The sequence below is a fragment of the Salvelinus sp. IW2-2015 genome, linkage group LG18 (genome assembly GCF_002910315.2).
Source record: "Salvelinus sp. IW2-2015 linkage group LG18, ASM291031v2, whole genome shotgun sequence".
Taxonomy (NCBI): Eukaryota; Metazoa; Chordata; class Actinopteri; order Salmoniformes; family Salmonidae; genus Salvelinus; species Salvelinus sp. IW2-2015.
In genome coordinates this window covers 39,491,582-39,516,615 of record NC_036858.1, presented here as the reverse complement: position 1 = coordinate 39,516,615, position 25,034 = coordinate 39,491,582, and the positions used below count along the sequence as shown (strand labels likewise).

The 25,034-nt window shown below is 40.3% G+C and overlaps 2 protein-coding genes across 4 annotated transcripts; one reads left to right on the top strand and one right to left on the bottom strand.

Annotated features, from left to right (window-relative positions):
* Positions 1 to 921: 921 nt before the first annotated feature.
* LOC111978038 (survival of motor neuron-related-splicing factor 30) lies at positions 922 to 11,810 on the top strand. 2 transcript variants are annotated; one of them, XM_070448482.1, is made up of 6 exons: positions 922 to 951; positions 5,970 to 6,089; positions 6,248 to 6,390; positions 6,697 to 6,852; positions 6,995 to 7,148; positions 11,173 to 11,810. In XM_070448482.1, exons 2-6 carry the CDS (start codon positions 5,970 to 5,972, stop codon positions 11,308 to 11,310), a joined length of 711 nt encoding a protein of 236 aa, XP_070304583.1. In that variant the 5' UTR covers positions 922 to 951; the 3' UTR covers positions 11,311 to 11,810. The 2 variants fall into 2 exon arrangements, with proteins under 2 accessions (XP_070304583.1, XP_023863569.1); XM_024007801.2 differs by lacking the exon at positions 922 to 951 and adding an exon at positions 1,335 to 1,495.
* A 1,497-nt stretch (positions 11,811 to 13,307) lies between these two features.
* LOC111978037 (max-interacting protein 1-like) lies at positions 13,308 to 24,699 on the bottom strand. 2 transcript variants are annotated; one of them, XM_024007799.2, is made up of 6 exons: positions 24,334 to 24,699; positions 22,605 to 22,707; positions 21,795 to 21,824; positions 19,483 to 19,597; positions 17,821 to 17,992; positions 13,308 to 14,010 (listed from the first exon to the last, which is right to left on the bottom strand). In XM_024007799.2, the coding sequence occupies exons 1-6, from the start codon at positions 24,554 to 24,556 to the stop codon at positions 13,847 to 13,849; spliced, it is 807 nt and encodes a 268-aa protein (XP_023863567.1). In that variant the 5' UTR covers positions 24,557 to 24,699; the 3' UTR covers positions 13,308 to 13,846. The 2 variants fall into 2 exon arrangements, with proteins under 2 accessions (XP_023863567.1, XP_023863568.1); XM_024007800.2 differs by lacking the exon at positions 21,795 to 21,824.
* Between the last annotated feature and the right edge of the window lie 335 nt (positions 24,700 to 25,034).

Sequence of the window (25,034 nt, the reverse complement as noted above, 5' to 3'; positions counted from 1 at the left end):
TCAGAGCACTCTCTTCTGAGTGTGCCAGAGCACAGAATAACTGATTCATTTACGAAGGTGCAACACCCATTGAATATGACTTGTGTCAGTAAACCATTCTCCTCAGCCAGAGCGTCCAGTGTGCGCTCTGAACACTGAGAGCAAAACACTCTGAATTTATGAACAGACAATCTGACAATGCTCTGAATTTACTTTACGTAACAGACACACTGGAGGCAATTTACGAACACACCCTTATATGACTTGTTGAAGACATACTGACGGCTCTTATTTAATGATGCGTTTGTAAATTCATTCTGGCTATCTACTGTGACTTTAGAGTACTCTCGTCTAAGTGTGCCACAGTGCAGAATAACTTATGAATTTACGAACCTGCAACACTGGTCAAATATGACCGGTGTCAGTAAACGTTGGCAAAAAAACAGCACAGTTAACACTAACGCTCTAGATAACATGAAAACAGCCTAACCAGCTCTGCTAGTGGAGTAAAATGGTCAGAGAAAGGTGCTCTCTCATTTGTTTCTGGAGGTAGCTACTAACAAGCTAGCCAACTTTAGCCAGTTAGATTGGGTGCTCCTGGAGCGAAACACTCTGAATTTACAAATGGACAATCTGACAATGCTCTGAATTTACAAACGGACAATCTGGCAACGCTCTGAATTCCTAACGCCCAGAGCGCACTCTGGCACTCCAACTGGAAGTTACGAATGCACCCAACATATTATAGAATAACTGTGCGTTCGTAAATTCACTCTGGCTATCTACTCCGACTTCTGAGCACTCTTGTCTGAATGTGCCATAGCGCAGAATAACTGATGAATTTACATACACACAACACCGCTGAATATGATCGGTGTCCATAGTCAGCAAAAAAAATAAACGTCATTCAGCTGCAGTTACAGTCACCAATGCTCTAGGTAACATGAAAACAGCCTGACCACCTCTGCTAGGGTAAGTACAATGGTCAGCGTGAGGTGTTCTCTCGTTGTGTTGCTCATTTGTGTCTGGAAGTAGCTAGCAGCTAGCCAAATTTAGCTGACTGCCGTTGTGAGGTCAAAACGCTCTGATCAACCCTACTCCTCCACCAGAGCGTCCAGTGCGTACACCGAGAGTGAATCACTCTTAATTTACGAACGGGAAAAGATTGAATTTACGACCGACCCAGAGCGTACTCTGACACACTGGAGACAATTTACGAACACACCCTATGAGTTACAGTCAGAGTTGACCTTTTACAGTGAATTCGTTAGTGTCGATTCAAATACCAATTGTCCATTTTAAGTACCATGGACAGAATTTATTGGGATAAAGCCCCATCTGCTGACAAATAGCGATATTACACTTTGGCAGACTACTATCGCGAGAATAACATGTTATAAGAAATAATCGACATTTCCGGTTTATTTTTAAGATATTTATTTTTGCTGATTTATGAGAACCTATTTCAGTCAAATCTGAATATCGTTATTTATTCAGTTGAAACAAATACAGAAAGGTAAGATTATTAATGAACATTTAGCCGTTTTGAATGTGTTTTATTTTGCAAAAATGTCACTGTGTTGTGATGATGGCCTACAAATTAACTAACTTTAGCTATCTAGCGGTAACGTTAGTTAGCTGACATTCTTGCTAGCGATGCCTATTTGAAATGTATTTGAAAGTCGATAACTAGATTTGATACCTATAAGAGTAAGGAAATAAAGAGAACTAACGTTAGTTACCTGAGAAACGAGTGCTGTAAATGCGTTAACCCTCCACCGAAATGTAACTAGTTACGCCAGATAGCCAATTAAGCTAACTAGCCAGCTGGAATTTGTGTAGCTACACATGGCCAAAAGTATGCAGACACCCCTTCAAATTAGTTTATTCGACTATTTCAGCCACACCCGTTGCTGACCGGCGTATAAAATCGAGCACACAGCCATGCAATCTCCACAGTCAAACATTGTCAGTAGCCCATACTGAAGAGCTCAGTGACTGTAAAATGGCATAGTCATAGGATGCCACCTTTCCAACAAGTCAGATTGTAAAAGTTCTACCCTGCTGGAGCTGCCCCGGGCAACTGTAAGTGCTGTTATTGTGAAGTGGAAACATCTGAGAGCAACAGACGAGAAGTGGTAGGCCACACAAACTCACATAATGGGAGTGCTGAAGTGCGTAACACCTAAAAATCGTCTGTCTTCGGTTGCAACACTCTACCGAAGCAACATCAGCACAAAAACTGTTCATGAAATGGGTCTCCATGGCCAAGCAGCCGCACACAAGCCTAAGATCACCATGTGCAATGCCAAGCCTTGGCTGGAGTGGTCTAAAGCTCGCCACCATTGGACTCTGGAGCAGTGGGAACTCGTTCACTGGAGTGAGGAATCATGCTTCGCCTTCTGGCAGTCTGACGGACAAATCTGGGTTTGGCGGATGCCAGGAGAGTGCTACCTGCCTGACTGGAAAGTTTGGTGGAGGAGGAATAATGGTCTGGCGCTGTTTTTCATAGTTCGTGTGAGGCCCCTTAGTTCCGGTGAAGGGAAATTTTAACGCTACAGCATACAATGATCTAGACTATTCTGTGCTTCCAACTTTGTGGCAATAGTTTGGGGAAGGCCCTTTCCTATATCAAATCTTATTTGTCACATGTACCAAATACAATAGGTGTAGACCTTACCATTAAATGCTTCCTTACAAGCCCATAACCAACAATGCAGTTCAAGAAATAAAGTAAAATAATCAAGTCAAAAAGTAACACAAGAAAATTACATAACAATGAGGCTATATACAGGGGGTACCGGTACAGAGTCAATATGCAGGGGTACAGGTTAATCGAGGTAATTTGTGACTATGCATAGACGATAGATAGCGAGTAGCAGCAGTGTAAAAACTAAGGGGGGTCAATGTAAATTGTCTGGGTGGACATTTGATTAATTGTTCACCAGTCTAATTGCTTGGGAGTAGAAACTGTTAAGGAGCCTTTTGATCCTAGACTTAGCGTCTCGTTACTGCTTGCTGGGCGGTAGTGGAGAGAATAATCACTTGGGTGACTGGAGTCTTTGATGATTTTTTTGGGCCTCCCTCTGATACCCATCGCCTAGTATGTAGGTCCTGGATGTTAGGAAGCTTGTCCCCAGTGATGTACTGGGCTGTACTCACTACCCTCTAGCGCCTTTATGTTCAGATGCCGAGTAGTTGCCATATCAGGCGGTGATGCAACCGGTCAGGATGCTCTCGATGGTGCAGCTGTAGAACCTTTTGAGGATCTGGGGACCCATGCCAAATCTTCTCAGGCCTGAGTGGGAAAAGGTGTTGTCGTGCCCTCTTCACAACTGCCTTGGTGTGTTTGGACCATGATAGTTTGTTGGTGATGTGGAGACCAAGGACTTTGAAACTCTCGACACGTTCCACTTCAGTCTCGTCGAAGTTCGGCCCTCGACGCGTTCCACTTCATTCTCGTCCATGTTAATGGGGGCCTGTTCGGCCCTCCTTTTCTTATAGTCCACAATCAGCTCCTTTGTCTGTATCACATTGAGGGAGAGGTTGTTGTCCTCGCACCACACTGCCAGGTCTCTGACCTCCCTATAGGCTGTCTCATCGTTGTCGGTGATCAGGCCTACCACTGTTGTCGTCAGCAAAGTTGATGGTGTTGGGAGTCGTGCTTGGCCATGCAGTTGTGGGTGAACAGGGATTATAGGACTAAGCGTGGACCCCTGAGAGGCCCCAGTGTTGCGGATCAGCTTGGCAGATGTGTTGTTGCCTAACCTTACCACCTGGGGCTGCCCGTCAGGAAGTCCAGGATCCAGTTGCAAAGTGAGGTGTTTAGTCCCAGGGTCTTTAGCTTGATGAGCTTTGTAGGCACTATGGTGTTGAACGCTGAGCTGTAGTCAATGCACAGCATTCTCACATAGGTATTCCTTTTGTCCAGGTGGGAAAGGGCAGTGTTGAGTGCGATTTGAGATTGTGTCATCTGTGGATCTGTTGGGGCGGTATGCGAATTGTAGTGGGTCTAGGGTTTCTGGGTTGATGGTGTTGATGTGAGCCATGACCAGCCTATCAAAGCACTTCATATCTACTGAGTGCTATGGGGCGGTAATCATTTAGGCATGTTACCTTCGCTTTCTTTGGTACAGGGACTATGGTGGTCTGTTTGAAACATGTAGGTGTTACAGACTCAGTCAGGGAGAGGTTGACGATGTCAGTGAAGACACTTGCCAGTTGGCCCGCGCATATCTTGGTAATCCGTCTGGCCCTGCAGCTTCATGGCTGTTGACCTGCTTAAAGGTCTTGCTCACATTTGCTACGGACAGCTTGATCACACAGCTAGTATGAAAGCTAAACAGCTTTTATCCACAGAGCCCTTTTGCCCTTTGTTAGGTAACGTAACAATTAGAGGTCGACCGATTAATCGGCAGGGCCGATTTCACGTTTTCATAACAATCGGTAATCGGCCTTTTTGGACGCCGATTATGGCCGATTACATTGCAATCCATGAGGAAACTGTGGCAGGCTGGCTACCTGTTACGTGAGTGCAGCGTCAAAAGGACCTTGTGGCTGCAAGAAGCCAAGATACTTTGCTAGCTAGCATTAAACTTATCTTATAAAAAAAACAATCAATCTTCACATAATCACTAGTTAACTACACATGGTTGATGATATTACTAAGTTAAACTAGCTTGTCCTGCGTTGCATATAATCAATGCGCTGCCTGTGAATTTATCATCGAATCACAGCCTACTTCAACTTCGCCAAACAGGTGATGATTTAACAAAAGCGCATTCGTGAAAAAAGCACAGTCGTTGCACAAATGTACCTAACCATAAACATCAATGCCTTTTCTTAAAATCAATACACAGAAGTATATTTTTTAAACCTGCATATTTAGTTAAAAGAAATTCATGTTAGCAGGCAATATTAACTAGGGAAATTGTGTCATGGTATATGCAACAGTTCGGGCCACCTGGATCATTGTGAACTATGTGACCATAATTGATTTGCCAGAACTGTACATAATTATGACATAACATTGAAGGTTGTGTAATGTAACAGCAATATTTAGACTTGGGTTTGCCACCTGTTCGATAAAATACGGAACGGTTCTGTATTTCACTGAAAGAATAAATGTTTTGTTTTTTCGAAATGATAGTTTCCGTATTTGACCATATTAATGACCTAAGGCTCATATTTCTGTGTGTTTATTATATTATAATTAAGTCTTTGATTTGATATTTGATAGAGCAGTCTGACTGAGCAATGGTAGGCAGCAGCAGGCTCGTAAGCATTCATTCAAACAGCACTTTACTGCGTTTGCCAGCAGCTCCTAGCAATGCTTGAAGCACAGCGCTGTTTATGACTTCAAGCCTATCAACTCCCGAGATTAGGCTGGCAATACTAAAGTGCCTATAAGAACATCCAATAGTCACAGGTATATGAAATACAAATGGTATAAAGAGAAATAGTTGACATGTTATAATTCCTAAAATAACTACAACCTAAAACTTCTTAACTGGGTGTATTGAAGAACTGGGAATATTGAGCCACCAGCTTTCATATGTTCTCATGTTCTGAGCAAGGGACTTAAACGTTAGCTTTTTTACATGGCACATATTGCACTTTTACTTTCTTCTCCAACACTGTTTTTGCATTATTTAAACCAAATTGAACATGTTTCATTATTTATTTTAGACTAAATATATGTAATTTATGTATTATATTAAGTTAAAATAAAAGTGTTCAGTCACTATTGTTGTAATTGTCATTATTACAAATATATATTATATTATTACAAATATCTGCTTTTTTTGGTCCTCCAATAATCGGTATCGGCGTTGAAAAATCATAATCGGTCGACCTCTAGTAACAATTCTCTATGATGTGCAACACTTAATGATGTTATTAGGCTATGTGTGCTTGTTATTTGCTGTCATTGCTTTGTTTCAATTGTATCGTTTTACCCCCCTGCCCTCTCTTTCATTGTGAATTTTCAGATGTCAGAGGATTTGTTGAAACAGTTAGGCAGCTACAAAGCACAGTTGCAACAAGTGGAAGCCGCCTTATCAACCGACCCTGAAAATGAAGACCTTCTCAAATTACAGAAAGACTTATCGGTAACTAGTTGGCCATGTGTCACCTGTATTGGCCATGAACATTTGAGATTTTACATCATTTGTACATCATTAAGTGTCAATATGTTTCTTAGTGTGTCTGTTGTCTAATGTGATTATTATCCAGGAATTGAATGACCTCAATTACGTATCCTTCACAGGAAGTCATAGACTTAACAAAAGACCTCCTGACGTCGCAGCCCTCCGAAGGTACTGCTAGTGCCAACAGCTCAGATGCAGCCCCCCTGAAACATAGGTGGAGCGTTGGGGACAGGTGTATGACTGCGTGGAGTAAGGATGGACAGTGAGTATCACCCAGAAGCTCCTCAGTCCATAGTCAACCTGAATATTCAACTGTTTCGTTACCAATTTTACAATGTCATCTTTGTTCGTCTTGCTTGCACATATAGGGTCTTGACTTCATTTGACCTACACTATTCAGATGTATGTGAAGCAGTGATAGACATGACAAGACTATTTTGCAAGAAGGGCCTAGCCCATGAATAAGAACAATAACAGACACTCTCAAAATCTGTAATTCTTTATAATTGTGTAGAAGGGCTTGAGTCTTGCTTGTACTCACCTGCTTACAGCCGGGATTCTTTGACAGGGTGTATGAAGCTGAGATTGAGGAGATAGACGGCGAGAACGGCACGGCGGCCATCACCTTCTCCGGCTACGGGAACGCAGAGGTGGTGCCACTGCAGAACCTCAAGCCTGCCGAGGAGGGCAAGCACTCTGAGGATGACGGGAAATCCAAGTCTAGGTAGGAGAGACAGCGTATATGTTAATTAAATAGGTCCTGTGTTGGGTCAGGAGTTTCACTTGTTTCCAGTTCTTGATGTCCAGAAGAGTCCATGGCTGATCTAAAATCTTAATTTTGTGTGTGGGTGTGTGCGCCATGACAGGAAGGAGCAGATAGCAGACCAGAGGGAGTACAAGAAGAAGAAGGCCCAGAAGAAGGTGCTGAGGATGAAGGAGCTGGAACAGGAGCGAGAAGACCAGAAATCCAAGTGGCAGAGTTTTAACAACAAGGCCTATAACAAGAACAAGAAAGGACAGGTATATTCATTCATTCGCATATTCATCTACTTTACACACTAGAAATGCCGGGCCTTGAGCCACCCCGTTCTGAGCCAATAACATCCTAACAGTCTAATAAATACATTTCATATATTCTATTGCAAAAATAGTGCTTTGGTTGTGTTTATGAAGATCTTAGGTAACATTGGAATATGCATTTCCCCCCCCAAAGAATACAAAAGCATTTTCATTAGTTTGTTCTAAATCAAATCAAAGGTTATTGGTCGCATTCACATATTTAGCAGATGTTATTGAGGGTGTAGCGAAATACAGTGCAGTAATAGCTAACAATACACAATAATACACACAAATCTAAAAAGTAAAAGAATGGAATTAAGCAATATTAGGAAGAGCAATGCTGTAGTGTTAGTGGTTATGGGATGAAGAGACAATATGAATAGAATATGTAGTACATTTGAAGAATAGTATATGTACAGCAATAGTTAAATAGGATAGGCCTTGACTAGAATACAGTATATGCATATGAAGTGGGTAAAACAGTATGTAAACATTTTTTTAAGTGACCAGTGTTCCATGACTATGTACATAGGGCAGCAGCCTCTAAGGTGCATGGTAGAGTGCCCAGGTGGTAGCCGTCTAGTGATGGTGACTAAAATTCAGGCCGCTGGCTAGTTGTCACTGTCTAACAATCTGATAGCCTTGAGATAGAAGCTGTTTTTCCAGTCTCTCAGCCCCAGCTTTGATGCACCTGTACTGACCTTGCCTTCTGGATGGTAACGGGGTGAACAGGCCATGGCTTGGTTGGCTGAGGTCCTTGATGATCTCCTTGGTCTTTCTGTGACACCAGGTGCTGTAAATGTCCTGGAGCGCAGATAGTGTGCCCCTGGTGCTCTATGGGTAGACTGCATACCAGACGGTGATCTCAATGGTGCATTTGTAAAAGTTTGTGAGGATCTTAGGGGCCAAGCCAAATTTCTTCAGCCGCCTGAAGAAATTCACTACACTATCTGTGTGGACCATTTCAGATTGTCAGTGACGTGTACGCCGAGGAACTTGAAGCTTTTCACCTCCTCCACTGTGGCCCCGTCGATGTGGATGGGGGCGTGCTCCCTCTGCTATCTCCTGAAGTCCACGATCAGCTCCTTCGTTTTGTTGAAGGGAGGATATTTTCCTGGCACCACTCCGCCAGGGCCCTCACCTCCTCCCTGTATGCTGTCTTGTATTTGTTGGTAATCAGGCCTACCACTGTTGTGTCGTCAACTTGATTTTTGAGTTGGAACAGGAGGGGGCTGAGTACGCACCCTTGTGGGGGCCCTGGTGTTGAGGATCAGTGTAGTGGCGATGTTGTTGCCTACCTTCACCACCTGGGGGCTGCCTGTCAAAGTCCAGGACCCAGTTGCACAGGGTGGGGTTCAGACCCAGGGCCCCGAGCTTAATGATGAGCTTGGAGGGTACTATGTTGTTGAATGCTGAGCTGTAGTTTATGAACAGCATTCTTACATAGGTATTCCTCTTGTCCAGATGGGATAGGGCAGTGTGCAGTGCGATGGTGATTGCGTCATCCGTGGATCTTTTGGGGCGATATGCAAATTGCAGTGGGTCTAGGGTGTTGGTTAAGGTGGTGATATGATCCTTAACTAGCCTCTCTAAGCACTTCAAGATGACAGAAGTGAGTGCAGCGTGGTAATAATCATTTAGTTACCTTTGCTTTCTTGGTTACAAGAACAATGGTGGATGTCTTGAAGCAAGTGGGGACAACAGACTGGGATAGGGAGATATTGAATATGTCTGTAAACATTCCAGCCAGCTGGTCTGTGCATGCTCTGTGGACGCGGCTAGGGATGCCGTCTGGGCCAGCAGCCTTGTGAGGGTTAACATGCTTAAATGTCTTACTCACGTCGGCCATGGAGAACGAGAGCTCACAGTCCACAGGAGCAGTGGTGACCCACTGTGTTTCCCTCGAAGCGGGTGAAGAAGGTGTTTAGCATGTACGGGAGCAAGACGTCAGTGTCTTGCCATCTAACCACGGTTTTTGGTTTTAATAGGTTTTAATCGTCAGTGGGAACAACATCCCCTATACACTTCCTGACGGACTCAGTCACTGTGTCAATGTTATTCTCAGAGACAACCTGGAACATATCCCAGTCCATGTGATCAAAACAATCTTGAAGCATGGATTCCGATTGGTCAGACCAGCATTGAACAGACCTTACCACTGGTACTTCCTGTTTGAGTTTCTGCCTATAGGAAGGGAGGAGCAGGATGTAGGTGTGATCTGATTTGCCGAAGGGAGGGTGGGGCAGGATCTTGTAGCTTACCCCGAAGGGAGAGTAGCAATGGTCGATAGTTTCTGAAGCACGACTGGAGTGGGCGACGTGTTGATAGAACTTTGCTAGTGTTTTCCTCAGATTTGCTTTATAAATGCAGCTACAATAAATGCGGTCTCAGGATATGCGGTTTCCAGTTTGCACAAAGTCCAGTGCAGTTCCTTGAGAGCCATCATGGTATCGGCTTGAGGGGAATATACACGGCTGTGATGATGACCGAAGATAATTCTCTCAGGAGGTAATGCGGTCGGCATTTGATTGAGGTATTCTAGGTCGGGTGAACAAACAGACTTGAGTTCCTGTACATTAAAAACGTTAACACAAACGCCACAATTCAGTGTTATATCCATCGCAAAGAAATCCATTTTTTTTGGCATGTCTTAAATGTCCAATGCAGTCGTTAATTAATTAACGATATTACTGTGATTTCAGTTAAAATGTTCAAAAATAGTGTCTTAGCAAAGAGCAATTTCTCAAGAAAGAATTTTGTTAGGTATGTCTGAGTGGGAGGGGAAAACTAGAAATGAGCTGTTATTGGCAGAGAGGTTTGGAGCTCTTTCGTATTGGTTGATTAACTCATTTACTGCCTGTTGATGTCACCAGGCAGGCCAAAACTCCATCCCACCAAAACAATCTGAAATATCAGGTGGTCTTTTCAAACAGCTCTTACGCTAAAAGGGCATTATGATTTTCACAGTATTATTCCACATGATCCTAAGACAATGCATTTTAAAAGAACAGAATAGCATATTTTAAGTGTCATGTTACCAATCATTGCTTTGTAGCCTAGGCAATATGTTGCAGGGAGTGCTCACATGGTGAAAGCATGGATTTCTAGTTATTCATGGTAAAAGTTATCTTTAGAAATACAGCCCATCCACTCAAATTTGAGTTTTGTGAAAAGTTAGTTTTTTTTAAACCATAGATATGCTCTCTGATGGGTAATATTAATCTGAGCTGCATGAACCTCTCTGTAAAATGATTTGGAAAAGTAGCTTTTTGGTAAGCTCTGTTCTCTTTGTCAATTACACATGCCTCGCTGTTCATCAGTTTCTTCATTGACAATTGATAATATGGTCACCCATCAGACTTCTGTCAATTTAATCTTGTCTTTAGGTTACATCCAGGCTGTATCACAACCGGCCATGATTGGGAGTCCCATAGGGCGGCACACAATTGTCCCAGCGTCGTCCGGGTTTGGCCGGTGTAGGTCGTCATTGTAAATAAGAATTTGTTCTTAACTGACTTGCCTAGTTAAGTAAAATAAAATGTCTGTGTGAAGTTGGTTTAGCTGTAGTTTCGATGGGCTATAATCAGATGGGCAGCGAACTCTCATGTGAAGGAAGGGCAGGGGAGAAAGTGACATGTCTTCCTAAGACTTCTTATAACACGATCGGTTTGTAATCAAAATTCTAACAACGTCATTGTGTTGAATATTCCTAAATAAGTCTATTTAAGGATGGAGGGGGACATGACTTAAAAAATTGCAGAGGTATTACCATCTTAAATTCATATGAAATCAAGATGACTGTCTGCGCTTCGTGTAAAACGAAGTAACTTTTCAAATGTTATTTGCACATTTTCAGCTGTTGCTTTTTCGCAGGAGAAGTACCATCACATGTACCATTATATGGTTTTATATTGTTTATGTTGTCATTTATCTTTTTAGGTTTAGAGATGTAACAATTTACTGAGATTTCCATTGTCCGTTGCAGGTGAAGAGGAGTATATTTGCATCGCCGGAGAGTGTAAACGGAAAGGTGGGAGTAGGAACATGTGGCATTGCAGACAAACCTATGACCACGTATCACGACACATCCAAATATAACGTCAGGCATCTAATGCCACAGTGACCGAACATTTTATCTTGGTGTAAAAGTATCCTATTGTATAGTAGCAAGATCATTGCTTACCGTTGTGTTTTTATGGTTTGGGTTACCCCAGTAAAGGAGATTTGAAACAAATTGCTTGCTCACCATTGGTTGCCTCATTGGGAAATTGTCCTTACCAGTATATCACATAGAACAGCAGAATTCTTAATAAAATAAATTACCACTGTAATGGAGTTGCAGCACAAATAATGGTTGTGGTGAAATGAGTCTGGGTTGCTTTGTCCTTCTGAATGCAACAAAGGCCAAAAAACTATTTCCATGTTTTCAATGTTACACATTTATTATAGATTTATCAGGTTGAACTAGACTATAATATACATTTTTACAATTTAGTGATAAGACCCTTTTTTTAAAGCAAGTCATAAAGCTAATTTTACATCTCAGTTTTGTACATTTACAGGGAAACAAATAGTGTTTTTTGTTTAGAGGTAAGATGTTCCTCTCATTTTTCCCTGAACTTGGGCCTTAACTTAAGTCTGAAGAATGTTTCATATTGGTACTGAATGTTGTTTAACACAGTTCCTCCAGATGGCACTAATGTATTTTTTACCATCTTTGTTCTGTGATGTATGTCAATGACCTTATGCCACTGCTGGTGATAAGCTTTTTTTTAAAATTAAAATCAGGGATAAGTTGTGGATTCTCCTATTAAACCTTCATGTTTGTGTGATTTATTGTGAGGTTTTGTCTATGGTGCTTGTGCATAAGTGTGCAATCTGCAGATATAAATGTATTGTATAGAGAATACATGATTTCAATCATGAAGAGTATATATCTTATAGCTTTGGACACCACAATAACAAGGAATAACGGAACACTGTATAGGTACATATGGTGGTAGAGGTTTATTGATCAAGTTTTCAAGGGACCATTACCATGAACCACACAAAATAGTAGCAGGGGACCAGCAATATATTCTTTGTAAAAGTCACCTTTGATGGCTGATTTAGCACAGGAGAGTGTTCAGAGACACTTTCTTAGTCCAAGTCTTTTTCAAAATGCATTTGACAAATTACCCAAAACTGACATTGAATAAATTCCTGGAACTAAGAAACCTGTGCAAGAGTCAATTTAGCCACGTTAAGACACAGTTGGTGGTGATAATCTTTTTAGTTGTACCACAAAAATATGGGTATGGTCATACGATGAAATGTCCAATTTGGTTAGTGGAATAGTCTTGCAGTGTGATTTTTGTAGACAAATACTCAAAATATACAGCTTCAGGGTTTTAACTTTGGAATGCTTCTCAACTACAATACAAAAAATAAGTTACTAAATAAGGATGTGATTCAAAACTCAAATTACATTCTGCCATGTGCTATTGTTCATGCTACAAAGACATGAGCTCTCAAAACGGGTCAATCCAAAGCACATGACAATACAATTGAAAGTTACATTCAATACACATGCACCATTACTTTTTTGTTCCAACTTTTACAGCCATTTTATCTTACCATTGATTACTATTTGTAATTAATACATCTATTGAAGTTGCATACAAAACAAGCAAGTGGTGTTGGACGGACAAAATTGTGTGCCAAAAACAGCCAACTCAAGAGTTGACATAACTGTCAATAAGTGTTATTGCTTCAGAATTGTGCTTGGGAAGTGCGGGATAGCTTATAGCTGCCTACCGTATACAAACAATATTACTTTTTGAAATCTCAAGGGGGATTGATGTCAATCATCTCACAAAAGAGGCCACTGAGTGATACTTTTAGCCTGTCCTGTACCATTGCACTAGCTTTTGTCTGGGATAACTTGTCAAACAATGCTCAGTTCAAAACCACAACAGACTTAACTTTACATTTGTCAACACATCTAAATAATAATTCAAGTGTGACCAAGACATACAGTACAACACAATAAATATTGGAAAAATAAATACTACATTTCTCAATTATATTCTAATAAATTAGGAATAACATTGGTGACTTGTGTCAAAGATTTCAGGTGTAATTGTGGTTTATTCAACCTGTAGGTACCGTATTAGAGAACCGGTTTGGAGTGCAGATATAGAAGCGCGACTGACCTGCTTGGTGATTGATGAGAATAGTTTTTTTTATTAGAGGGTCATCTGCTAGAGGTTTCCAAAGTGGGGGGGAAAGTGGCACTGGTGAGCTTCTGGCTGGTTTTGTGGTTTTTGTGCTGGTTTTAGGAGGATACAGGTAACATTAGACTGTAAGTGCAGTCGCCCACATCAGGGGCAAGATTTACAGTTGTTGTAGTAGGATTAGTCCACTTTAAAACTGCAGGTGGGGTTTAGCTTTAAACTACTGGTTCTTGGGAGGAGAAGGCTAGTTTAGACTGCAGGTGGTTGATTTTTAGGCTGATTAATAAGAGTGGTCCAGTTTTAAACTTCAAGAGGAGTTGAACTTCAGGCTGGTTCTTTGTACAGTACCAGTTATAGACTGCAGGTGGAGTGGAGTTTTAGGCTGGTTCTTAGTAGAAGGCCAGTTTAGACTGCAGCTGTGGATGAGGAGCTTCAGGCTGGTTCTTAGGAGGAAAAGGTCTGTTTAAGACTGCAGGTGGAGTAGCCCTCGTCGCTGGCCAAGCTCTGCCGACTGCTGTGGTCATCCAAGTCACTGCAGCCACTGGTGCTGATACTGTCCAACTCTCCATGGGAGAACTCAGTGCTTTCCACGTCCACCTCGATCTCTTCTACAGAAATTGGGGTGAGATAAATGTTTTATTATGATCATCCCACACTTAGTAATCAGATAATCATATTGATTGACAACTAATGCTTGATGACACCAAATGCTACATTATAGACTGTAACAAATGTAAATTATATTTACTGGTTTGAAATGGAACTGAACCAAACCGTTTCTTAGTATAATATACAGTGCCTTCAGTAAGTATTCATACCCCTTGACTTATTCCACATTTTGTGTTACAGACTGAATTCAAAAAGGGTTACATTGATTTTGTAGGTTAGCCTGCCCTCTTGTGGATTCATGTATAACTACATGTATGAAACATATTTCTCTACATAAATTAAGTCTAAAGGCCTCCGCATGCTTCCCATCCGAAACAGTTCGGAACAGTTTCTGCGTATATTATGATGACATTTTGTGACATTTTTGTTCATTTTGGTCTTCACCAAAGGATCTCTCTGTACTTTGCTCCATTTGTCTTTCCCTCGATCCTGACTAGTATCCCAGTCCCTGCTGCTGAAAAACATCCCCACAGCATGATGCTGCCACCACCATGCTTCACCGTAGGGATGGTGCCAGGTTTCCTCCAGACGTGACGCTTGGCATTCAGGCCAAAGAGTTCAATCTTGGTTTCATCAGACCAGAGAATCTTGTTTCTCATGGCCTGAGAGTCCTTTCGGTGCCTTTTGTCAAACTCCAAGTGTGTCGTGCATTTTACTGAGGAGTGGCTTCCGCCACTCTACCATAAAGGCCTGATTGGTGGGGTCCTGCGAAGATGGTTGTTCTTCTGGAAGGTTCTCCCATCTCCACAGAAGAACTTTGGAGCTCTGTCAGAGGTACCATCGGGTACTTGATCACCTCCCTGACAAAGGCCCTTCTCCCCGGATTACTCAGTTTGGCCGGGCGACCAGCTCTAGGAAGAGTCTTGGTGGTTCCAAACTTCTTCCATTTAAGAAAGATGGAGGCCACTCTGTTCTTGGGTACCTTCAATGTTGCAGATATTTTTTGGTATTTTTCTGTGCCTCAACACAATCTTGTCTTGGTGCTCTACGGACAATTCATTCGACCTCATGGCTTGGTTTTTGCTCTGACATGCACTGTGAACTGTGCGACCTTGTATAGACAGGTGTGTGTCTTTTCAAATCATGTCCAATCAATTGAATTTACCACAGGTGGACTCCAATCAAGTTGTAGAAACACCTCAAGGATGATCAATGTAAACAGGATGCACCTGAGCTCAATTTCGAGTCTCATAGCAAAGGGTCTGAATACTTATGTAAATAAGGTGTTTCTGTTTTTTATTTATAATGCATTCTCAAAAAGAATATTAAAACCTGTTTTCGCTTTGTTATTATGGAGTATTGTGGGTAGATTGATGAGCATTTTTTTATTGATTTAATCCATTTTAGAATAAGGCTGTAATGTAACAAAATGTGGAAAAAGTCAAGGGGTCTGAATACTTTCCGAATGCACTGTACATGTACATATTACATTATCTCGACTATCCCGTACCCCTGCACATTGAGTTGGTACCGGTACCCCTTGTATATATCCTCGTTATTGTTATTTTTATTGTGCTACTATTTTTCCTTATGTATATTCAGCAAATTTTTCTTATTAACTTTTTAAAAACTGGTTATGGCTCGTAAGTAAGCCTTTCACAGTAAGGTCGGCGCATGTGATAAATACAATTTATTTGAACAGTAGGGATTATTCAATGAAGTGTTTGTTGATAATGAGACACATCATTGTAATGCAATTTTTTTACATGAGAAATACTGCACCAAACATCTAAGTTAGATTTGAAATTTCACAACTAAGACCTCGGGCAAAAACGTCAATATTACTGACAGATTTCTTGAGTTATCTTAGATTAATTCTGACTATTTTGAGGAAGTGTACAGTGCCTTAAAAAAATATGCACTTCCCTTGACTTTTCCCCCATATTTTTGGTGATACAGCCTGAATTCAAAATGGATTCAATTGATTTTGAAATACAGAAATATCTAATTCCCATAAGTATTCACACCCCTTAGTCAATATTTTGTAGAAGCATACCTTCTGGGTATGTCTCTATGAGCTTTCCACACCTGGATTGGGCATAATTTACCCATTATTCTTTTCAAAATTCTTCAAGTTCTGTCAAATTGATCATTTCTAGACAACCATTTTCAGGTCTTGCCATATATTTTCATTTAGATTTAAGTCAAAACTGTAACTCGGCCACTCAGGAACATTTACATTTACATTCAAGTCATTTAGCAGACGCTCTTATCCAGAGCGACTTACAAATTGGAAAGTTCATACATATTCATCCTGGTCCCCCCGTGGGGAATGAACCCACAACCCACAACCCTGGCGTTGCAAGCGCCATGCTCTACCAACTGAGCCACAAGGAACAGTCACTGTCTTCTTGGTAAGCAACTCCAATGTAGATGGACTCGTGTGTGGCGCAGTGGTCTAAGGCACTGCATTTCAGTGCAAGATGTGTCACTACAGTCCCTGGTTCATATCCAGGCTGTATCACATCCGGCCGTGATTGGGAGTCCCATAGGGCGGCGCACAATTGGCCCAGCATCATCCAGGTTTGGCCGGGGTAGGCCGTCATTGTAAATAATAATTTGTTATTAACTGACTTGCCTAGTTAAATAAAGGTTAAATAAAAACATGTAAATTAAATAAATTGTCCTGCTGAAAAGTGAATTAATCTCCCGGTGCTGGTGGAAATCAGACTGAATCAGGTTTTCCTCTAGGATTGTGCCTGTGCTTAGCTCCATTCTGTAAAAAAATGTATCCTGAAAAACTCCCTAGTCCTTAACGATTACAAGGACACCCATAACATGATGCAGCCACCACTATGCTTGAAAATATGGAGAGTGGTACTCAGTATTGTGTTGTATTGGATTTGCCCCAAACATAACACTTTGTATTCAGGACAAAAAGTTAATTGCTTTGCCACATTTTTTGCATTATTACTTTAGTGCCTCGTTGCAAACAGGATGCATGTTTTGCAATATTTGTATTCTGTACAGGCTTCCTTCTATTCCCTCTGTCAGTTAGGTTAGTATTGTAGAGTAACTACAATATTGTTGATCCATCATCAGTTATCTCCTATCACAGCCATTAAACTCTGTAACTGTTTTAAAGTCACCGTTGACCTCATGTTGAAATCCCTGAGCCGTTTCCTTCCTCTCCGGTAACTGAGTTAGGAACGACACTTGTATCTTTGTAGTGATTGGGTGTATTGACACGCCATCCAAAGTGTAATTAATAACTTCACCATGCTCAAATTAATATTCAATGTCTGTTTTGTATGTTGACCTATCTACCAATAGTTGCCCTTCTTTGTGAGGCATTGGAAAACCTCCCTGATCTTTGTGGTTGAATCTGTCTTTGAAATTCACTGCTCGACTGAGGGACCTTACAGATAATTGTATGTGTATGAGGTAGTCAATCAAAAATCATTTTAAACACTATTATTGCACACAGAGTGAGTCCATGCACGTTATTATGTGAGTTAAGCACATTTTTACTAATGAAGTTATTTAGGCTTGCCATAATATTTCAGCTTTGAATTTGTATGAATTTGTAAAAATCTCGAAAACATAATTCCACTTTGACATTATGGGGTATTGTGTGTAGGCCTATGACCAAATAAATCTCAATGTAATTAATTTTAAATTCAGGTTGTAACACAACATAATGTGGAAAAAGTACAGGGGTCTGAATATTTTCTGAAGGCACTGTAACATTGCCACTGTCAGCCGAAATATGCTGGGAGTAACTAAGCTCTGTGGAATGGTTGGCTCACCTCGGTCCGAGTGTTCTAAGGCCAAAGGGGAACCTACGCTGTCCATACGAACTCTGTCCCTGTCTCCGCCTCCAGGGGTCTGCAGGTGGACCAGCTGCCTCTGCAGGTGCCTCTGCTCACGCTCCAGGCTCTCCAGCTGGTGCTGACTCCTCCGGTCCATCTCCTCTAGTTTCTACACACAAACAGAGGAGAGTTAATCAACCTTAGAATTGTTTGGTATTTTATGGTGGTGGAAAAAGTATTCAATTGTCATACTTGAGTAAAAGTAAAGATACATTAATAGAAAATTACTCAAGTAAAAGTGTAAGTAACCCAGTAAAATACTACTGAGTGAAAGTCTAAAAGTATTTGGTTTTAAATATACTTAAATATCAAAAGTAAATGGAATTGCTAAAAGTAAAAGTATAAATAATTAAAAATTCTTTATATTAAGCAAACCAGACGGCACAATATATATTTTTATTTATTTATGGATAGCCAGGGGCACAATTGAACACTCAGACATAATTTACAAATGAAGTATTTGTGTTTAGTGAGTCTACCAGATCAGAGGCAGTAGGGATGACCAGGGATTTTCTCTTGATAAGTGCGTGAATTGAACCATTTTTCTGTCAAAATGTAACGAGTACTTTTGGGTGTCAGGGAAAATGTATGGAGTAAAAAGTACATTATTTTGGGGGGGAATGTAGTGAAGTAAAATTAAAAGTTGTCAAAATATAAATAGTAAAGTACAGATACCCCCAAAACGACTTAAGTATTTTTTACTTAAGTACTTTACACCACTGGTATTTTATGAATAATAATTGCATATAAATAAATGGTGTAGGATAAGGAGCAGCTATTTATCACATTTTGTGATCACATCTGCACATAGTATGACAAAGATATTCAGTTTTACTGTACAAATTATAGAATCTTCAACCGCTGCCATTTGCAAACATATTTAAAATCGAATAATGTTTTTATTTTTGTTTTACAAATTCTGCCCATTCAAGATTGAGGGACAGACTGTGTGTGTTCTTCTGAGCCTGAATAATCATATGTGAATTTATCCACATCAGACCAGGCTAAAAATACCAACAGATCCAAACAGCTGTAGTGGCAAAGTAATTCCTGACATTTTTGTTCAATGGCCAAATGTAGAGCTGGATTTGCTGCTTGCAGGAAAACAAGGGCAACGGCTGGGTTGGTTCAGGCTAAGCATACAAGTCACACTTTCTTTCACTTTTTATTTCTTTCTGAAACACAGCAATGTACCAAACATTTTTCAGATCAATTGGAAATTATTTTTCAGAGTTCACAAGGGGGTGACAAATAGGTCCCAGACTATATCTACACCTGGATAAAATGGGAAAATTCAAGCTTTCTAACCAATCATGTTTAATAAATCAGTTATACCCATTAAAGGTATATCCTCATTTCTGTTGCATTTGCTTGCGTTTCCAGGCCCACAAGTGTGCAGCCAGGAATAGCAAGTGATTTGTAGGCTGAGGAAGTAGACCACATTGTGTTTGTGTGCCGCAGTGCTGTGGCAGGTCATGGGAGCACACAGCTTCTCTATCCATATGCAAGGGGCTTCCATTGAACCATTCACTATTCACCAAATCCCATAACACCATGGTCCCCATGACACCACCATGGTGGCATTGTTGACTACAGTACCTTAATGTGCCCCTTGGCCTTGTTGAGCAACCCCAGGGTAGTGTGCCGACTGCAGTCTGGTCCCAGTGGGATCAGTGTCTTCAACCTCTCCAAACACAGGCGGAGATGTGCTCGTCTAAGAGGGCGAAGAAACAACAGACTACTCTTTAGTGAAACCAATAATAGGAATGGTCTCTCTACATCCAGACGAAATTCCTGGATTTGAATGACATGATCCCGCTCCACATCGATTGATGAATATCTTTGGACGTAATTAGTTATTGATCTGGTTATTATACTGAACAAAAATACAAACACAACATGCAACAATTTTAACGATTTTACTGAGTTACAGTTCATATGAGGAAATCATTTAATTTAAATACATTCACTAAGCCCTATTCTATGGATTTCACATGACTGGGAAAACACATACATTTTGCATCTGTTGGTCACAGATACCTTAAAAAAAATGGGCCTCACAATGGGCCTCAGGATTTCATCACGGTATTTTTGTGCATTCAAATTGCCATTGGTAAAATGCAATTGTGTTTATTGTCTGTAGTTTATGCTTGCCCATACCATAACCCCACAGCCACCATGGGGCACTCTGTTCACAACATCAGCAAAACCCTTGACATCAGCAAAACCCTCGCCCACACGACGCCATACACATGGTCTACGGTTCTGAAGCCGGTTGGACGTAATGCCAAATTCTCTAAAACGACGTTAGAGGCGGCTTATGGTAGAGAAATTAACATGAAATTATCTGGCAACAGCTCTGGTAGACATTCTTGCAGTCAGCATGCAAATTGCACGCTACCTGAAAACTTGAGACGTCTGTGCCATTGTGTTGTGTGACAAAACTGCACATTTTAGGGTGGCCTTTTAAATCTCCCCAACTTCTTAATATGCCACACCTATCAGGTGGATGGATTATCTTGCCAAAGGGAAAATGCTCACTAACAAGGATGTAAACAAATCTGTGCACAACATTTGAGAGAAATGTGTTTTTTGTGCATATGGAACATTTCTGGGATCATTTATTTCAGCTCATGAAACATGGTACCAACACTTTACATGTTGCATTTCTATTTTTGTTCAGTATAGTAATAGATTGACCTACAAAAGCAGACCATTTATATTATTTTCCATTTTGTTGGATAGAAAGATTTAATAGTCTGGGCCCAGAGCTGCTGAGGTCAGCCAGACTGACAGGCATACAGACAATCTTGTTTTAAGGTCATGGCCTTTGCTCCATAAGAACTGAACATTCTAGTGTCTAGAAAACCCCTGTGTAGTGCAATCTGAGATTAAGCTATTATCATCCAGAGGCCTGGGCCTTCCCTCTTCTGTGTTCAATGATGATTCCCTCACTGGCAGCTCTCTACATATTAGCTCTCATCACTGCACAGAAAAGCTTAGTTTACGGGGAGGGAAGCACACTGTCTGAAACAAGCAGTTCCAGTTCCAACTGTGAAAACATTGTATGGTTGTCTTCCAAGAACAACCTGTACTGGACTGCACTCCCTGATTTGCCTTGCAAAACAGACATCTCTGTTCTACCACCAGGATGCTAGCATGCTAATGTACAAACAAACTTGAAATTGTGAAGGTGTTGATAAAATAAGTCCAGCTGTAAAATATGCCGCTTTATTAGCCAGCATTACATTTTCAAATTCTGGGTCAATATATTTAGAATAACATCAGGATATGCTAAATAAATCTAGCCTTCACAGTATTTTGGATTATCAGCTTGAAGTTCCATTTTGAAAAGACAGTTGGAGATAAAGTCCCCGGATATAACGATTTGCCACACCACATAACATGTTACGAAATTTGCAGCATAACAACATCCCTGTATATGTATTTATTATGGATCCCCATTCGCTGCTGCACTCTTCCTAGGGTCCAGCAAAATTAGGCAGTTATACTTCTTTTTGTTGAAACATTACAATACATTCACAACAGATTTCACAACATATTAAGTGTTACTTGTGTACTATCAAACCATGTATCAGTCTGCACAGTTGAATGATTATGTGGATATGATGTTTGATATGCACCAAGACAGGTTATGCACCATCAGATATATTAGGCCTATATCTCTTTGACTAATTCATTATTGTGTAACTCAAGTGTTTTACACCATGTTACACAGTTATGGACCAAATCACAGTCGGGTGGGGAATCAGAGTAGAGAAGAAAATGGTAGATGAGTGCACATTCAGTACTTGCAGAGATCTTCAATTGATCAACAATAACTACTGTCAATGGAAATACTCGCAATGGCCTCTAACACAGAATGACAGTCACAACCCCTTCTGACTCACCTATTTTTTTCCAGCTCATTGTGTGCTGATCTGGGTGTAAAACAAAATGGACAGATTATAGACCATAGACTTAGATAGACATTGCATCATTGTATATATCTTATTATGGCATCTGTGAGAGCATGGGCAGTGCCATTGAGGCCATTTCCATTTTGAAGTTGTCCATTTTCTTCTACTACTTCTATGAGTTAGCAAACAAACTGAAACGGTGCATACTACCACCTAGAGTGTGCTGTTTGAACAGGTATAAGGCCAAGGTTTGCGGTTTACTGCCAGCTGCAGTTATGGAATGTTTGCTCACAAGTATAATTCATTGGCTGATCCCTCCTGATGACCCGGATGGAATCATGTGATCCTTTCTTAACCCATAGGACAACCCACCCAGTTTACTACTTCAAAATGGTGACAGTGGCGCTGCCCATGCTAAAACTGGCTTTTGGGCACTAGAGTCTTCTATCTATTTCTATGTTATAGACAAAAATCTAAGGACAAGATATGTTACCAATAAGCTTTATAAAATACTAGTTTGACAGATTCTGTCTTGGTGTACTTTGTTTCTTCCAAGTCCAATAATGAAGAAAGGGTAAAAACGAAATGTTATCAAATCAAAATGTATTGGTCATGTCCAAATATTTGCAGGTGTTACAGCAGATGCAGTGAAATGCTTATGTTACTAGCTCCAACAGTGCAGTAAACTGTCTCGTCAATACAATACAAATACACAAATAATCAAAGAGTGAGCATGCAACTGTAATAACATGGGTATTTGTAATATCACAGTTATAAATAATTTTGACAAGATTCATTTACCTGTTGTGAATATTGTCAATTTTCTTATTCTTTAATTTCCGTTGTCTCTGATGATGCTTGTTCTGAGTTGCAGGGCATGTTGAGGCATATCCATGTTCACATTCTGTTGATGAAATGTATATTTTTAACACATTAGGCCTTACATTATAAATCTGTAATTTCTGTCAGACAAATACTTTTTTTTGTGACAATAAACTAGTCCCAAAACAACAGGGAATGAATAAACAACATCTCATATAGCCTACCCCTCCCTCCTGTCTATATGCTGCAGCTTCCAATAATCTTACAATGTTGGCAAACAGTAATGTAGTCATACTGTTGATTATTGTAAAAAATATATATATAAAGAAAAAAGTTGTATTTTTAAGTTTAGTAAAACTTGGGGAAATGCTTATAGCTTCACCCAACACTGTCTTTTACTTTCTCAACAGTATGGTTTATTGGTTTATTGGAAAATACCAACAAACTTTCTTCAAGACATAGGCCTATTCATTCATTACCAATTTTGAAATCTCACTTAGTAGGCTATATTAGGCTACATTAGACAATAAAATGCATATAGAAAACTATAATATGTATAATAGGCTAACATAGGCTATAAACGTTTTTACCTATTTCTAAGTATAATAAAATGTCCAATATGAGATTGATGACAACAGAATTGTTTTAATGTGATATATTTTTTGATCTAATCCTAAATTGTGTATACACCTACAAATCCCACAGAATACATGTGACGTCAAAGTTTAACCTGGGTTTGATTGGGTATCTGCAAGGACTCTAGACGGGAACATGGGTTTAGTCCAATCAAAACGGACAATTTTGCTCCATGTGGAAACCATGTGAGCAACAGTGAAGATACGAGGAAGCGCAATTGATTGAAATAAAGAAAGAATAGGGCTGGCATTATAGAGCTTCTCTATTCAGCCTCTGCACAACATGCCGACTTTTCAACCATTTTTTTAAAGGGTTTATTTGCCTCATTTCACAGTTCGATTTGGTCTGAGATAAATAAGCATAGGCCTACGAATTATTTGCTTTTCTTCGGCCTGCAGGCGTCCATATCCACTGCCAGAAATGTAATGAAAACCTATGCTCAGTGTTGAGTAGGCTAGGCTATGTTTAAAAATAAGGTGAGTGAGAGTTTGATAAATCGACAAGCCTATTATGTAGCCTAAATATTTTAATAAGTAGCCTACATTTTATGAAGACATAGCTCAAAGGAAGACAGTCCAACGCACACAGGGCAACCTTCATGGATACCATTAGGATATGTTTAGTTTAGACATATTCATGTCTCTAAGAAAATGAATTAATGGGGCCATAGTCAAGTCTCATCCAATTGGAAAATGCGCACTTGAATAGCCATTTAAATTATGCTACCATTCGTAGAAAATGCCATAACGGGTGAGAGCATAATTCTGTTACGGGTTTGCTTTTGATCATGGATTGTTTTTTTTGTAGGCTATATCTCATTCATAAACCAATCAAAATATGTTCAGTCCAAGTGATTCATTTGAAAAACTTACTGGCATTATCTCAACAAATGTGCATTGGCAGAATAGGTTGAAATATTAGGCCCATTCACAATCAGACAAATGGAAGCAGGGGAGTCAGACAGTTGCCTCTCATGTTTACGCGTCTTTTGTCGCCCTAACCATCTCGGTCCATTGTTGTCTGCCTTGGCGAGTCTGCCTCTGAAATCACCAGAATAGCCTACATTACTTACTTCCGTTGTTCTTTTCATTGTTCTCAATGTAATTTGCTGCATCCAGCAACACCTGAACGTTTTTCATAAAAGTGTCGATTTGGTCCATTGCGGAACATTCGGAATATAGAATGTCGGAATATCCAGACATATCGCTAAAATCCTGTTGGTCCATGGACGCACCCGACTCCGAAAGGATCTCGTCTGATTTCAACTCGATCTGCTGTCTCATATATTTAACCATTTTATTTTATGAGAACTGCCAGCAGTCTGAATTTGGTCTCCTTGTCCAAACTGTGCAATGTGCAGAATGAGGAAGATACTGCAATGAACTGGAGTAGATGGAATTGTGCAGTCCTTGAGCCACTTGCCCTAGTTGGCGGTTAATCCCTCCCACCAACGCATGCACATTGCATTCACCATACTCAACTGTATGCAAGCCTTGTCTTCAACATATTGCAGGAAAGCAACATGTATATATATATATGTATGTATAGTTTTACACAGCACCACATCAGTATTCACAATATAGCTAATCCTGATTATAACTCCCCAAAATGGACTGAACGTTTGGCTCACATAATGTGTAATGCATGAATGTCATTTGTTTTAGACTAGTTTACATAATTTCTCTACTTGTACAGTATATTGTTACTCTGCTTATGACTGGCATCTGCATCAAAGCATTTACTAGTGATGGGGTAAAAACAAATGAGGCTGGG

Coding starts and splice junctions, on each gene's coding strand:
- LOC111978038 (XM_070448482.1), top strand. CDS start 5,970: ATGTCAGAGGATTTGTTGAAACAGTTAGGCAGCTACAAAGCACAGTTG. Junction 6,090..6,247: donor AATTACAGAAAGACTTATCG/GTAACTAGTTGG, acceptor TATCCTTCACAG/GAAGTCATAGACTTAACAAA. Junction 6,391..6,696: donor GCGTGGAGTAAGGATGGACA/GTGAGTATCACC, acceptor ATTCTTTGACAG/GGTGTATGAAGCTGAGATTG.
- LOC111978037 (XM_024007799.2), bottom strand. CDS start 24,556: ATGGTTAAATATATGAGACAGCAGATCGAGTTGAAATCAGACGAGATC. Junction 22,708..24,333: donor CAATGAAAAGAACAACGGAA/GTAAGTAATGTA, acceptor TTTCATCAACAG/AATGTGAACATGGATATGCC. Junction 17,993..19,482: donor AGGCCAAGGGGCACATTAAG/GTACTGTAGTCA, acceptor GTTTGTGTGTAG/AAACTAGAGGAGATGGACCG.